This window comes from Conger conger, chromosome 1 (assembly GCF_963514075.1).
Source record: "Conger conger chromosome 1, fConCon1.1, whole genome shotgun sequence".
Taxonomy (NCBI): domain Eukaryota; kingdom Metazoa; phylum Chordata; class Actinopteri; order Anguilliformes; family Congridae; genus Conger; species Conger conger.
In genome coordinates, this window is record NC_083760.1 from 69,018,159 (window position 1) to 69,031,589 (window position 13,431).

Consider the following 13,431-nt stretch of genomic DNA (forward strand, 5'->3'; position numbering starts at 1 on the left):
GGTTTTATACCATGTAGAAACAGTGGAGTTGATGCATAAGCCATTTCAGGGCAGTATAATATTTTGGGAAACCGAAATGTATTAAAATACCCTTTATTGAAATCTGACACTGCAATTTAACCACATGTGATTTTATTTTTTATTAAAAATTTTAGATTGTGGAGTACAAATAAATAAATGATGGATTTTTGTCCCAAATAATAAAGAGGGCACAGTATATTCAGTAAATAAGCAGCCTTTAAAAGCCATTAAAGCCCTGTAAATGGACCTATAATGGTCTCCTAAGAGTCTTATGAAGCGTTTCGCTGCAGTGGTGTTGATCTGAAACACAGGACTGATCTGCTGTTCCCCTTCCCCAGCTTATGGAGACGTCTGGGACCGATATCCTGAACGACTCTGATGTCCGCGCCCCCATCAGCCCCCTGCACTTAGCTGTGAGTACAGCCTCGCCCTGTAGCGTCGCGTCACTGGAGATTAATCACGCTTTCCTCTCCCACCCTGGAGCTGTGGAACAGGCAGTGTAGGCCAGGACTTGAGCTGCTTCTGTCTTGTGCAGGCGTACCATGGGCACCATCAGGCCATGGAGGTGCTGGTCCAGTCCCTGCTGGACCTGGACGTAAGGAACAGCCAGGGCCGCACCCCCCTGGACCTGGCTGCCTTCAAGGGCCACGTGGAGTGTGTGGATGTGCTGATCAACCAGGGGGCCTCCATCCTGGTGAAGGACTATACGCTGAAGAGGACCCCCATCCATGCTGCAGGTACACCTGCACCGTGCTGGGCCTTTCCGATCCGGGCTCCTGTTCACGTTATTCCTTTCATGCAAGTGTTGAGTTCCTCTGGGCAGTACTGGGTAATTTTTCTTTGAAGCTGTGTGTATAATGGCCATGTACGCTCCACTCAGAAGTCCAAATCTGGCCTAATGTTGCACTGACAACATCTGTATTTCAGTTGTATGTTTTGTAAGCAGCTCATTGGTCACAAGCTTACTGATGATGCTTATGACATTTTCTTCCAGCCACAAATGGCCATTCTGAGTGTTTGCGTTTGCTGATTGGTAATGCGGATCTGCAGACTGCTGTGGACATTCAGGACGGCAATGGACAGTAAGTTTGAGGAATCGGAGGATGGCATGCAAGTCAACACTGATGTTCTTCATCTGCGTTTTGCTTCTGGAAGGTTCTCTGCTTGGCAAAAAGTTGCTTACGAGCAGTCTGAAACTGCTTGATATTTATAGTTCTCTATATCCCTTCTGAAATATTTGCATTTATTTTATTTATAGATTTATAGATATGCTTAAGTGATACAAGTATGCAGCTGAAGAAATGTAATGGGTGACACCCAGCAGTTTCAGGGGTTTTGAGGAACCAGAGCTGTGGAACACTGATCATGACCCTTGTTTCTGTCAGGACTCCCCTGATGTTGTCTGTGCTCAGTGGACACACAGACTGCGTTTACTCCCTGCTCAACAAGGGAGCCAATGTGGACGCCAAAGACAAGTGGGGCAGGACCGCTTTACACCGAGGGGTGAGAGACCCACACTTCCTGCTGGACTCTTAGTCCTTAAGACATGGCACTCTAAGGACCACATGTACAGCCATCACAAATGGTTTCACCTTTATCAATTTAAATACATTATAATTATTAGATACATTGTAATGCTTGTCATAAGTTCATGAATAATTGCATATCATAGGAGACGCTGTTGCATTTATCCTAATGCAGCTCATATTGTACATCAGTAAGTTATATATGTGGACCTGGCGGGTGATGGTCGGAGGAATGGCCATGTTTAAAATGGCCGCCACGCTCTCCTCTGCAGGCGGTGACGGGCCATGAGGAGTGCATGGAGGCTCTGCTGCAGCACAGTGCCAACTTCCTGGTGCGGGACTGTAGGGGGCGCACCCCTGTGCACCTGGCGGCTGCGTGCGGACACATCGGGGTCCTGGGGGGTCTACTGCAGGCCGCGCAGTCCATAGAGGCCCTGCCCATCATCACAGACAACCGAGGCTACACCCCCCTGCACTGGGCCTGCTACAACGGTACTTCAGTTAGAGGAACCTCTTCTCTAATGCCTACTGTTTCTGTCAGTGATGCACATTATTCTTCTTTATTGTGCTACAACCAGAGCTATTGCACTGGTCAGCAGTGTCAGCTTTTATTTGACAGCCATTACCGTTGGCGAGTGCAAGTCGGAATGTGGGTTTACTGCAGGGAGATGATAATGTACTGAGCGTTGTGATGCTGAAGGAACTCTCGATGCTATAATCATGAACTCTTGGTGCTGTAAACATCCAGCTGAGTGCCTGGAAATAAGTGATGCGTTTGTTGTGAGTTGTACTGGGCTGTTGTGTCTGCTAAGCAGATAAACAAAGTGCATGTTGTCGGATGATGAAGCTTGTTTTGGCTGTTAGGCCGAGCCATTGCACACAAAGATGTGGGTTGACGTTGGGGTCGTCTCTTACCTCAGGTCATGACACGTGTGTTGAAGTGCTGCTTGAGCAGGAGGTTTTCCGAAAGGTGGAGGGCAACACCTTCAGCCCCCTTCACTGTGCTGTGTAAGTGTTGACTGTACTGACTGCATGCGCAAATCAGGTGGAGAGTCCAGGGGTCCTGTCCTCCCTGTGAACTCAACCAGCTAATGTACTCATTTGTTCTCCCTCCTGACCGGAAAATGGTGCCAATTGGCAATCCAGGATTGGAAAATACTGGAGAACTTTTCCTTTCTGAATCTGTTTTCTGCCTCTGATGTATGTGTATGCCAGGCCTTTTTCTTATGTACTCCAGATTTGTTACAAAGCTTGGTGCATTATAAAGGTGAGCCTAGATTAAAATGACTGTCCTCATCCTGTAACATTGTTGTGAGTGTTGGGCACACAGTGCATGCTGTGTGTACTCCAGCGGAGGGCTCACTGTGTCTCCTCCTGCAGAATTAATGATAATGAAGGGGCGGCGGAGATGCTGATCGACACCCTGGGTCCAGGAATCGTGAACGCTATGGATTCCAAAAACAGGTGAAGTCTTCCCAGAAAAGGTTATACTCGGGGATAGAAAAAAACTAAACTGGTGAACAGGTCTTACTAAAAAATTGGGTAAACGATTAAACATTGTTCGAAAAACCATTACTGCTCAATAAAAAAACGCTACCACCATGGTTAGTAGAAATTGTAATCTGGATATATATTAATGAAAAATAGTAATGCATTTATGAACTCTGTGCTTTGAAGCTCTGTGGCCTGGTTAAAGCGGTGCCTTCGGTAGGCCGTGTGATTAGAGGGTAGACCGTGTTCCCTGAACGCGCCCCTGAACGCGCCCCTGAACGCGCCCCTGAACGCGCCCCTGAACGCGCCCCTGAACGCGCCCCTGAACGCGCCCCTGAACGCGCCCCTGAACGCGCCCCTGAACGCTCGCGTCTCCACAGGACCCCCCTGCACGCGGCGGCCTTCACGGACCACGTGGAGTGCCTGCAGCTGCTGCTCGGCCAGAACGCCCAGGTCAACAGCGTGGACAGTTCCGGAAAAACTCCCCTCATGATGGCCGCCGAGAACGGCCAGACCAACGCCGTCGGTACGGTCGGCCTTTCTCTTGCTCTGTCCCCGCACTGGCGTGGTGTAACGTGTGTGTCAACGCATACGTGTAGCCAATGCTGCTGGAATACTAAAGCTGTTGACACTGAATAGAAATCAATCGTAGAAATCCAAAAGCTTTTTCTGTCTGTCACCTGTTCATTCTCAATCGCACTTTTAGTGCGGTATCATTTCGTTTATTTTGGATGATGGAAGCTGTGCCCTTATTTTTCAGAGGTGCTTGTGAGCAGTGCGAAAGCGGACCTCACGATGCAGGATGCCAACAAGAACACTGCTCTGCATCTGGCTTGCAACAAGGTATGCGTCTGTTACTGCTGCCATTTCATTTTACTGCTGCTCTTTAGCATCCGCACATGGAACACGTACTGACCGGCGACAGCTGACAGAGCGGAGAAATGCTTTACCTGAACGTGTCTTTTAACATGCTGCTGTTGTGTTTCCGTTCAAAAGGGACATGAGACGAGTGCCTTGTTAATACTGGAGAAGATAACCGACCGGAACCTCATCAACTCCACAAATGCAGCTTTACAGACGTGTGTACCGTTTTTGCGGGGGGGGGGGGGAGGTTTCATGCTTCAGCCTCAGCCTCCAGTATGGATCTGCTGATCATTGGTGCCCCCTTGTGGTGTAACAGTACTTTGAAATTGAATTTAGATTCTTGTAGAAGACAACTGTCTGCATCCTTGTATGCGATGACATTTATACATATGTGTATGTATGATATTTAATACAAATATAATATACATTGGTTAGTTGTTCTGTACTTGTGTTGTAGTGGATCTATGAGGTGCCGGTTTTGCTCAGACTCTGTTCTTGTCCTCACAGTCCCCTCCATGTGGCGGCACGGAACGGTCTGACAGTGGTGGTACAAGAGCTTCTGGGAAAAGGCGCCAGCGTTCTCGCTGTGGATGAAAACGGTGAGCGGGAAGCCCCAGCGGCTTCTGCCAAAACTAGCTTTACTGTAGGACGGTCAGTTTAAGGGCTCTCCATTTCATCCCGCAGTCCTCCTGAAACACTGAATCTCTGTCCGCAGGGTACACCCCTGCCCTGGCATGCGCCCCGAACAAAGACGTGGCTGACTGCCTGGCCCTCATCCTGGCCACCATGATGCGCGTGTCTCCCGGCTCCAGCATTCCCAACCTGAGCTTCAGTGCCATTAACCACTACTCCAACCCCTCCAAGACCGTGACCTTCGACACCCTGCCCATCCTGAGGAGCGAGCACAGCTCCTACTGCAGCTTCAACAACATCGGCCGAGGGGACGGCTTCTACGCCCCGGACGATGAGCTCAATGACTCCGACTCCGAGACCTACTGAGGGAGAAAGGGGGAGGGAGGGTGGGAGGGTGGAGACGGGGAGGGGAGGGGATGGGAGCGGAGAGACACCGCTGTCTTAATCACCAGAGCCCACCTGGCTGAGAAGCCCTTCAGCCGGGCGTGCCTACGACTCAGGAGTCCCACACGGAGAGAGACGCACGGGAGGCCGGCCTACACCACTGCTTTCTCATCATCTTCATCTTCATCTTCGTCTTCATCCTGCGCCACGGGTCAGCACATTTCAGCAGTTACTCCAGCCCAGCTACTCATGTCCTCAGTGACGGTGTTCAGACTGAGCAGTGAAGCTAAGACGTCAGTCACTGGGGCAATAATCCTGTGGCTTAAGAGCACTTATGTAGGTGGAGGTGCGGGTGGAGGGGGTGGCCGAAGGGACCAAAAAGTCGTCCGAAACATTTTAACCGGTCATGACTGCAAGTGAGGTTTGATTCAGGCTGGTGGAGTGGTGACTTGGATTGCTTTTTCGCGATGGAGAATGAGAGAGTCTTTCTTTTTTTGTCCTGTTGCTGCACTCTGAGTCAAGACGCACATACCTGCATCATCTTTGATTAATGTGAGGGTGGGGGGAATAAATATTTTTGAGACAAAATTTTAATAAAACAGTTGAGCGTTTTTGCGTATAATTTTGAGACCAGCCTGTGTGGTGCTGTCAGGGTTTTTACACTAAACTCCAGATCCTCTGGAAAATCGCATCGTTTATTAACTGTATTCAAGATTAAAGATCAGATTTGAGGAAAAAAATTGAACGTACAGTTGTAACTTAAGCTAACCACAATGACAAATTAAAACTGGCCTTCCCAGTCCATTATTTTAGAAATAAAGGATTGCTCTTTTCCATTAGTGATATCTGTAGGTTATTTTCATCATTCTGTGCCTTCATGAGTTTCTAAATGAAAAGGTGTACCGGGAGCTGCCAGAGGGACACTATGTTGATGGACAATGAGTAACACTACGTTTGTGAAAAGCACTGATACTGTAAGCCAGGCAATTAGCTGCAAGCATGGTTTGCTCTGGGGTGGAGAACACTGTCTATACCAATAACACAACACCATTGAATTCCTCTTATATACAAAATATGATTTGTCTTTATTTTCTTCCTCCTCTCCTTGATGTCATTTTGAAAGGTTTCGCTTGCATTCATTTGAGGAAACCATCCAGTTCTGTATGTGATTGTTAGAAAAACAAAAGCATTATTTTTGTTTTTTCTTCAATGATTTTTAAAAAAATATTTTAAACTGGAAATCTGTACACTATATCAACTGGCTTCATGGAAGTTGAACAGAAAGATTTTTTTCCTTTTGTTTTGAAGGGATGAAACTAGCATGTTCATAGGAAATAGTGACTGCTTGGATACTATACCTTCATGCACACTTTCAGTACATCTGAGATTCCTGTATATTTTATGGGTAATAAAATCCAGAAGTGGGTTATGTAATTTAATAATTAACTGGTATTGTGGTACTTTATTCACCTGTGCTGTTGTATTTTCTGTTTGGTATGCATTTTCTTTTGCTTTTCTTTTCCTTTCCTTATATAAGGGCAGTTCTGTTGTGGCTGGACCAAGTAACTATTCATGTTTTTTTTTTTTTTTTTTTTTTTTTTAATATACCTCGGCACTGAAAAGTAACCGAACACCAAGGGCAAATTCGGCATTCTGATTGGCCAATTGGTCGTGTCATGTGAAAGTGCATTATTTTTGTATAACTCGGCTAACGAGAACGGATCGAACGAGCGCGTAGAATTTTTTCACAGATTAAATATGCAACAAATATCTGCGCGCAACGGCATACTCGATTCATTTCTTATTCGTGCAAGTAGTCCGCTTATAGCCGACCTCGTGACAAAATGTTTCTGTAGGCTACATTGCATTGAGTTACACTTTACATTATCGGAAAGATAACCATGGGAGATGTTTCAAACCTAATGTGTGACGGCCTGTAGCGTAGTGGTTACGGTACAGGACGGGGATACGCAAGGTCAGTGGTTGTAATCCCGGTGTAGCCACAATAAGATGCGCACAGCCATTGGGCCCTTGAGCAAGGCCCTTAACCCTGCATTGCTCCAGGGGAGGATTGTCTCCTGCTTAGTCTAATCAACTGTACGTCGCTCTGGATAAGAGCGTCTGCCAAATGCCAATAATGTAATGTAACCGAGCGTTTTAACTTGGGCAGTTATAATAACATAACTTGCAACACAAGAGTGAGTGAGGAGAGAATGATCAAATGTATACTGTCTGTAATTCACTCCATAAGACGACCGAAAGCAACAAGCGTAGAATAATATACTTAAGGAACGCCCCGAGATGCTAAATTCTATGCATTAACGTTACACTGATTCTCTGTAAACTACCTACTGTTGTACCATATTTAGCTATAGAGCTCATTTTCATCCGCAGTCCCTGGGCAGGAAATGCATAATAAAGACAAAAGTGCCATATGCACAATACTATACTTTACTATACTATACTATACTATACTATACTATACTATACAAAAAACACAGACACAAGCAATACAATGCAACACAGTGTGATCCATATCATGTCATGGGGAACCGCAGCAATAGGCCTATTTAGTTTGTATAGAGCTGTGACCTGGCGGAGGCATTGGTGCTTACATAGCTGCCTTGCTTTTAACAAAATCTTCATTTGAGCTTTAAAAACTATTTAGAGCTTTGCATGTGAAGCAGTGCTGTTCAGTTGACATTTGATTCCGAATACATCTAAAATTGGCCAAGTTGTATTTTATTTTATTTATTTTTAAACTTGTTTTAAAGGAGAGATTTGAATCGATTATAATTCCTACACACTTCAAATGTGATTCTGCCTTAATCCTCTCTCCTTTCACAGTGCTGTCTGGGAGGTGAGTTTCATTATTTCTAATTGAAAAATACGTACATACAGTTTTACTAACATTCAGAGTGAGACACGAATGATGTGACCAATCTGCTATTTTGTCCATTGCTGCTGAGATTGTATGAAGCTTGTTGACGTTTTTTTATTTATTTATTTTTTTAATTTTTTTTAAAGCATGGACATAGATAAGTGTTACCAGCATACATTTGCGTTTTGACATCGGTGCATGCAGAATGAAGATCATTGATGTATAAGCTGAACAGAAGTGGTCCCTATCACCGATTCTTCCATGAAGTCCGTAATAATTGAAACGTTGTTTTGCGGGACTGGCTCCAAGAACGAGACCTACCAACTGATTTTTACACTGCTGTACTTCTCCACGAAATATTGAGGTCTTTTTATGCTTCAGTTGCATGGCACAAGTCTGGAATACACAGTCAAATTTCTATAAATTGCTTAATATTATTTTGCGAGCTAACGTTAGTTAACATTATGTTTCGGCGATGGTGAGCTAATGAATTTTCAGATTTTTTAAAATCGGCAACAGGGACTATTTTTTAAAATCCATTTCCCATTGCGTTTCAATTAATACATTTGTTTGTAAACTAGTAGCCATAGCTACATTACTTTGGCAAGTAAGTCGTGTTATGACCGGGATAATACCATATGAACGAGTCAGTTATGGGGAAATAATTGCCCTTCTGACTCGCCCATCGGGTATTATCCCTTACGTAATTCTATGCCTCTTGCAAATACGCTCTTGTTGATGCAAGGCGTTGATTTCCACTAGTCCTGGCACAGTGAGGCCATTTACCGCGTTCCCTCAAAAACGACACGCATTGTCCCCACTCTCTGGAAACTTTCCAAGGACAATGTGACACTCCGCAGGGCATCTGGTACAGTGCAACTTGTGATGGTACTGCAGTTACGCACACTGCTCGTACTGTAGTGTCTATTAGACAGTACATGTCTTACTAGCAATGGCAGTTTGTCATTTTACATCATACGCAAAACCTGGCCTTATGAGCTGCCCCACATGGGTTGCATAATTCTCCTGAACCAGAAAACGCAAAGTGAGGTTTTGCAGACCACTTAAAAGTTTTGTAGACCAGTAAAGGCAGCTGAAACTATACTGCAAATGGTTGTGCATGCATGGTTGGCACTTATATAGCGCCATTAAGCAAAGCACTGTACAATCGATGCTTCTCATTCATTCATTCATCTCCACACACACACACACACACACACACACACACACCCAGGGTGGGATTGAACCAGCAACCCTCCAACTGCCAAATGACTGCTCTTACCACCTGAGCCAATGTCACCTGCATGCTATAGTTGCCACCCATAGATTTTCCCAGATTTTTAACTCTCCCAACACGAAATGAGCCAGAAGTCCAACTGGCAAGGTGTGGGCGACGCATTTGTATGCCATCTGGATAGCCATGCTTTGGAGGGTGTTTCCCCCAGCTGTTTGCTCAGTGAATCAGTAGAGTTAGTCCACTTGTCTGCTACCAAATGCATGTTCACCATACAGCCGCTTGCCTTATTCTGGGAGGTGACTGTCCTCATCCACAGGGTGGATACCGACAGCGGATAACGCAAAGACCTAATTCTCAAGAACTTTGCTATAACGCACTGAGAGAGATGGCAGTGTGCATGTTGTGTGTGTGACCGTTCTCTGTTGGACCATAGAAAGTTGGCCATGGATTGAGCTAGAGCCATCTGCACTGTTCACCCCACTGTGGGCAGATAGCCTGTTGTGCCTCACGTCCTCGGTTGTGTTTGCGGTTGGCGCATTGGCTGCACCTGGTTGGGGGTGGATGGGCCACTGACAACACCTGATTAAAGCTACATGGGATAGCTGTCGGAAATAAAAATGATCGGCACCGGCTGTTGCTTACTGTAGGGGAAGGGGCTTACCTGCCAACCAGTGTTATGAGCTGAATTATTTCAGGCCCAGTTAATTTATAAATGAAGTCTCATATGCTCGCTACAGCAAAGGATATTGTGTGGTCATTTCCAGTTTTACTGCTCCTTAGCATGAATTCTTCTGTAATGATTTTGCTCTAACATAGGAACTATAAATTGGCATGCTAATGAGTATGATATTATTAGCACACCTCCGCTTCTCTTATTAGATGGACGTTGCTGTAATGCTTTCCTGGTCTCCTGGCACGTTTGTGGAGCTAATGATGCTGCATGTTATGTGAGATGTACAGCCTTTTTAATGGCATTCTATCTTCCCTGACACAATGCCATGGGAGACATTTTGCTTTTAAAATCTTTATAATGATTATTATGAGGGTGTTGGCCCAGGAGTAACATTTTCTGTAGAGGTACAAACAGCTCTGTACCTCCAATTAAGAAAGTTTAATTAGATATGGGGCGACATTGGCCCAGGCAGTAAGAGTAGGGCGGCCTGTAGCATAGTGGTTAAGGTAAAGGACTGGGACAGGCAAGGTCGGTGGTTCAAGTCCCAGTGTAGCCACAATAAGATCCGCACAGCCGTTGGGCCCTTGAGCAAGGCCCTTAACCCTGCATTGTTCCAGGGGAGGATTTTCTCCTGCTTAGTCTAATCAACTGTACGTTGCTCTGGATAAGCGCGTCTGCCAAATAATGTAATGTAATGTAATATAATGAGTAGTCGTCTGGCATTCGGAGGGTTGCCGGTTCGATCCCGCCCTGGGGGTGTCCCTGAGCATACACCTAACCCCTGACAAGTTGGTTGGTGCCTTGCGTGGCAGCCAGTTGCCATGGGTGTGTATGAATGGGTTACATATTTACAGCGCTTTGGATAAACGTGCTATATAAATGCCAACCAGATACCTTCAGCTCAATCCTGCTTATTGTCATTGATTAATATTTAAATCCATAAGTGGCAGCATAAATATCAGGATGTTTCTGAAGAATATATTTTTGGAAATATATTTAAGGAAACCAGATCAAATGGAGAACTGTTAGCTATTTTCCAAAACTCGGTCCTAGGGTCCCCCTGTGTATGTTGGTTTCCATAATCGCAATCCCAGGATTTTACTATTTTTTTAAATTAGGTACTCATTATTTACCCACTAAAACCACATTATGTCGGAAATGCTAAGCATGCTTATTGTGCTTTATTGCAACCAATTATAAAAAAGAGGCAACATTTTTTATAACGTAACTGATCAAATTAAAGACTTGAGGTGAATCAGTAGGCTCCTAATTAGGTTGCTAAATCAATAGGCTCATTATTTAGTTGCTGAGGTTGGCTCATTATCATTTTCTTAGTACTTGAATACTTCCTACATTGTCAACCAAATGAATAGTTTTCATAGCCAGGTGTCCACACTTTCACCAGGTACGAACCTGTTGATTCACCTCAGTCTTTAATTTGTTCAGATCAGTTATTGTCTTCAGTAATTATTTGCAATTATTTGCATATATGTGAATATAAGACTTATCTTCTCTGAAACCTTTCCATCTTGGGTGACACATTGGCTAATTATGTGCCACCCTGCAGGGCTGCTAGCTGCAGTCAGCACTGGCAGGCAGGATCTTAAAGGAAAAGTCTTGGCTGGCACCATGTGTTTCAGCCTATGAAGTGCCTATGAAAAAAGTCAGAGAATAACTGTCTCGTCAAGTACCACTTAAGACAGGTAGAGCAGGATGGAAAGAGTCATGGTGTACATTTTCATGTGCCTGGTACGACTAGTACTCTCTAGTTACAACGCAATTAATCTCTCTGACACATCTAACGTGAGAGAGCAGCAGACGTATGTGATTCCAGCCTGCATGAATCTCACCTCCTGCAGGGTTAAGGAGTTAGAAGGCAAGGGGCACTGGCATGGGTTTTCATCCCAAGAGCTGTTTGATACTTTTTTGTAGTTCCTTCCCTTCTACTTGCTGTGCAGATTCCCTTGCCGATGCACCTTATGCTCGAAATATGCATATTGTTTGATTAGTAAACACGGGTTGAGCATTCACACGTTGCTGTGCTACTGTTCTCTTGAACCCTACGTAGATTAACTGAATGTGGATTCTATTCATTCTTTAAATCTGATCTGAACAGGAAATTAGAGGCCAAGATAGGTGCTTCTGAGTGATGCCTTAATCAGGAGGTAGCAATGAATGTGCATTTATTTCTGGAGGTGCTCTCATTAGTCCTAATGAAGGGGTATGAGCGGGGAGGGCATTGGATCAGAGTATATAAAAGAGCCAGCAGTGCTTCAGGAGACTCAAAAGGAGTGTGACAACTGATATTACTCCGTTCAAGAACATCCATGGTAACAATGTGAGTCAGTAATGTGCAGTATTTTTCTTTATTGCTTAATATTGTATTCAACTTGTTTATGAATTCACTGAGAATAACTGATTTATCGTCTCAAATTAAGGGCACTGCTCATTGTGTGTGTGTGTGTGTGTGTGTTGCACACTTTGGTAACAGGCTAAGACCATCTCTCTGGGCAGCAGTTGCTGCAATGGCACTCTTCATCACTTGTATCACATCGAATCCTGTCTATAGTGAGGAAGAGTGGAAATCCCTCAACAACCCACAGAGCAGGATCCTGGTGAGACCTCCGCCTCTTCCCTGGAGCCTACGACTCCCTCTTTTGTGATGGACTGGAAAGTTGACCTCAGTGCTCATCTATTTCTTTGATGAATGTGGAAACTTGATTGCCGTTTGAATTTGTGCTAAAATGTAAAGGAAGCTACAACAGTAAAATATCTGTTGTGGGTTTCAGCCACAGAGTTTCCATCTTATGTATCGCTGGTGTTCGCTCCCAATATCAATCACTGAATGTACAGCTGACCTGCACCTGTAGTTAGTTAGAAGAATACTGTCTGAAGAGGAAATCTTAAATGTGAAATGCACAAAGAATGTATGCGGATACATTTCAGAGAAATGGACAGTTTTAGACCAACAAAAGCACACTTGCAATAGGTATAGGAATGTTAACAGACTTGTTAATTTGTGTAGCTTTTTATTTCAAAATGTAAATGTGCTTATTGAAACATTTATGTTTAAATTGCAGCATTATATGAATACACATTTCCTTTGCAAGTTTGTTCTAAATTTTCGTTGTAAATGTATCTCTTTAAACCACTGACTGAACACTTTTTTCAGTTTTACAGATTCCTTCAGTCCTACTTCGACGGCAGGGACGACAACCTTTTGAATGTGGACAAAGTGGTAGCGGGTTTGGACAGCAGGGCTGTGGATTCTTACCTGGAGGAACAACTACACGGACTGCAGAGCAACAGTTTGCACGATGTTTAATTAAAGATTATGTTCAATATCATTGTTCAGTCGGTATTGCTCGGCATATTAAATGTTTGTATGGTCCAAAGTTTCATTTGTATTTTTTCAAATTTCTTGCATTTGTTCCTCAACCGACCAGCAGTGTATAGGCTACTGATTATCCTCTGAACCTTAACAAGCTATACAATTAGAAGTGGCCTCAGGTTCCTGTAGGCCTTCGTGAGAATAAACCATGCGTTTACGCGATAATATTCTAGATAATGAATGTTTAAAACACGCGCTCTTGAGCTTGGCGGTCAATGGCAGATTGACATCTATTATTTGTATTACAGCTGTGAGCCATACCAAGAGGAAACGCGGAGTTATCGGTAGTCCGTGTTCTAAAAGCAAAGTTGGCGGCTACAGTATCGATTA

At 44.3% G+C, this 13,431-nt stretch overlaps 1 protein-coding gene and 1 long non-coding RNA gene across 3 annotated transcripts in view; both read left to right on the plus strand.

Moving 5' to 3' along the window:
- The window catches only part of ankrd28b (ankyrin repeat domain 28b), a 32,174-nt gene extending 27,266 nt beyond the window's left edge, over positions 1–4,908 (plus strand). For both annotated transcript variants that reach the window (XM_061232754.1, XM_061232746.1), the window contains exons 17-28: positions 360–434; positions 557–758; positions 1,016–1,103; positions 1,407–1,524; positions 1,820–2,039; positions 2,468–2,555; positions 2,928–3,011; positions 3,419–3,564; positions 3,799–3,881; positions 4,035–4,117; positions 4,410–4,501; positions 4,618–4,908. In XM_061232754.1, the coding sequence (XP_061088738.1) occupies positions 360–434; positions 557–758; positions 1,016–1,103; positions 1,407–1,524; positions 1,820–2,039; positions 2,468–2,555; positions 2,928–3,011; positions 3,419–3,564; positions 3,799–3,881; positions 4,035–4,117; positions 4,410–4,501; positions 4,618–4,901 (1,563 nt within the window). In that variant the 3' untranslated portion in view covers positions 4,902–4,908. The remainder of the gene's footprint in view (positions 1–359; positions 435–556; positions 759–1,015; positions 1,104–1,406; positions 1,525–1,819; positions 2,040–2,467; positions 2,556–2,927; positions 3,012–3,418; positions 3,565–3,798; positions 3,882–4,034; positions 4,118–4,409; positions 4,502–4,617) is intronic.
- A 7,083-nt stretch (positions 4,909–11,991) lies between these two features.
- LOC133124161 (uncharacterized) lies at positions 11,992–13,087 on the plus strand. The gene is made up of 3 exons (XR_009708289.1): positions 11,992–12,048; positions 12,202–12,325; positions 12,883–13,087. It is a non-coding gene; the product is annotated as an uncharacterized LOC133124161 (long non-coding RNA).
- The last annotated feature ends 344 nt before the right edge of the window (positions 13,088–13,431 follow it).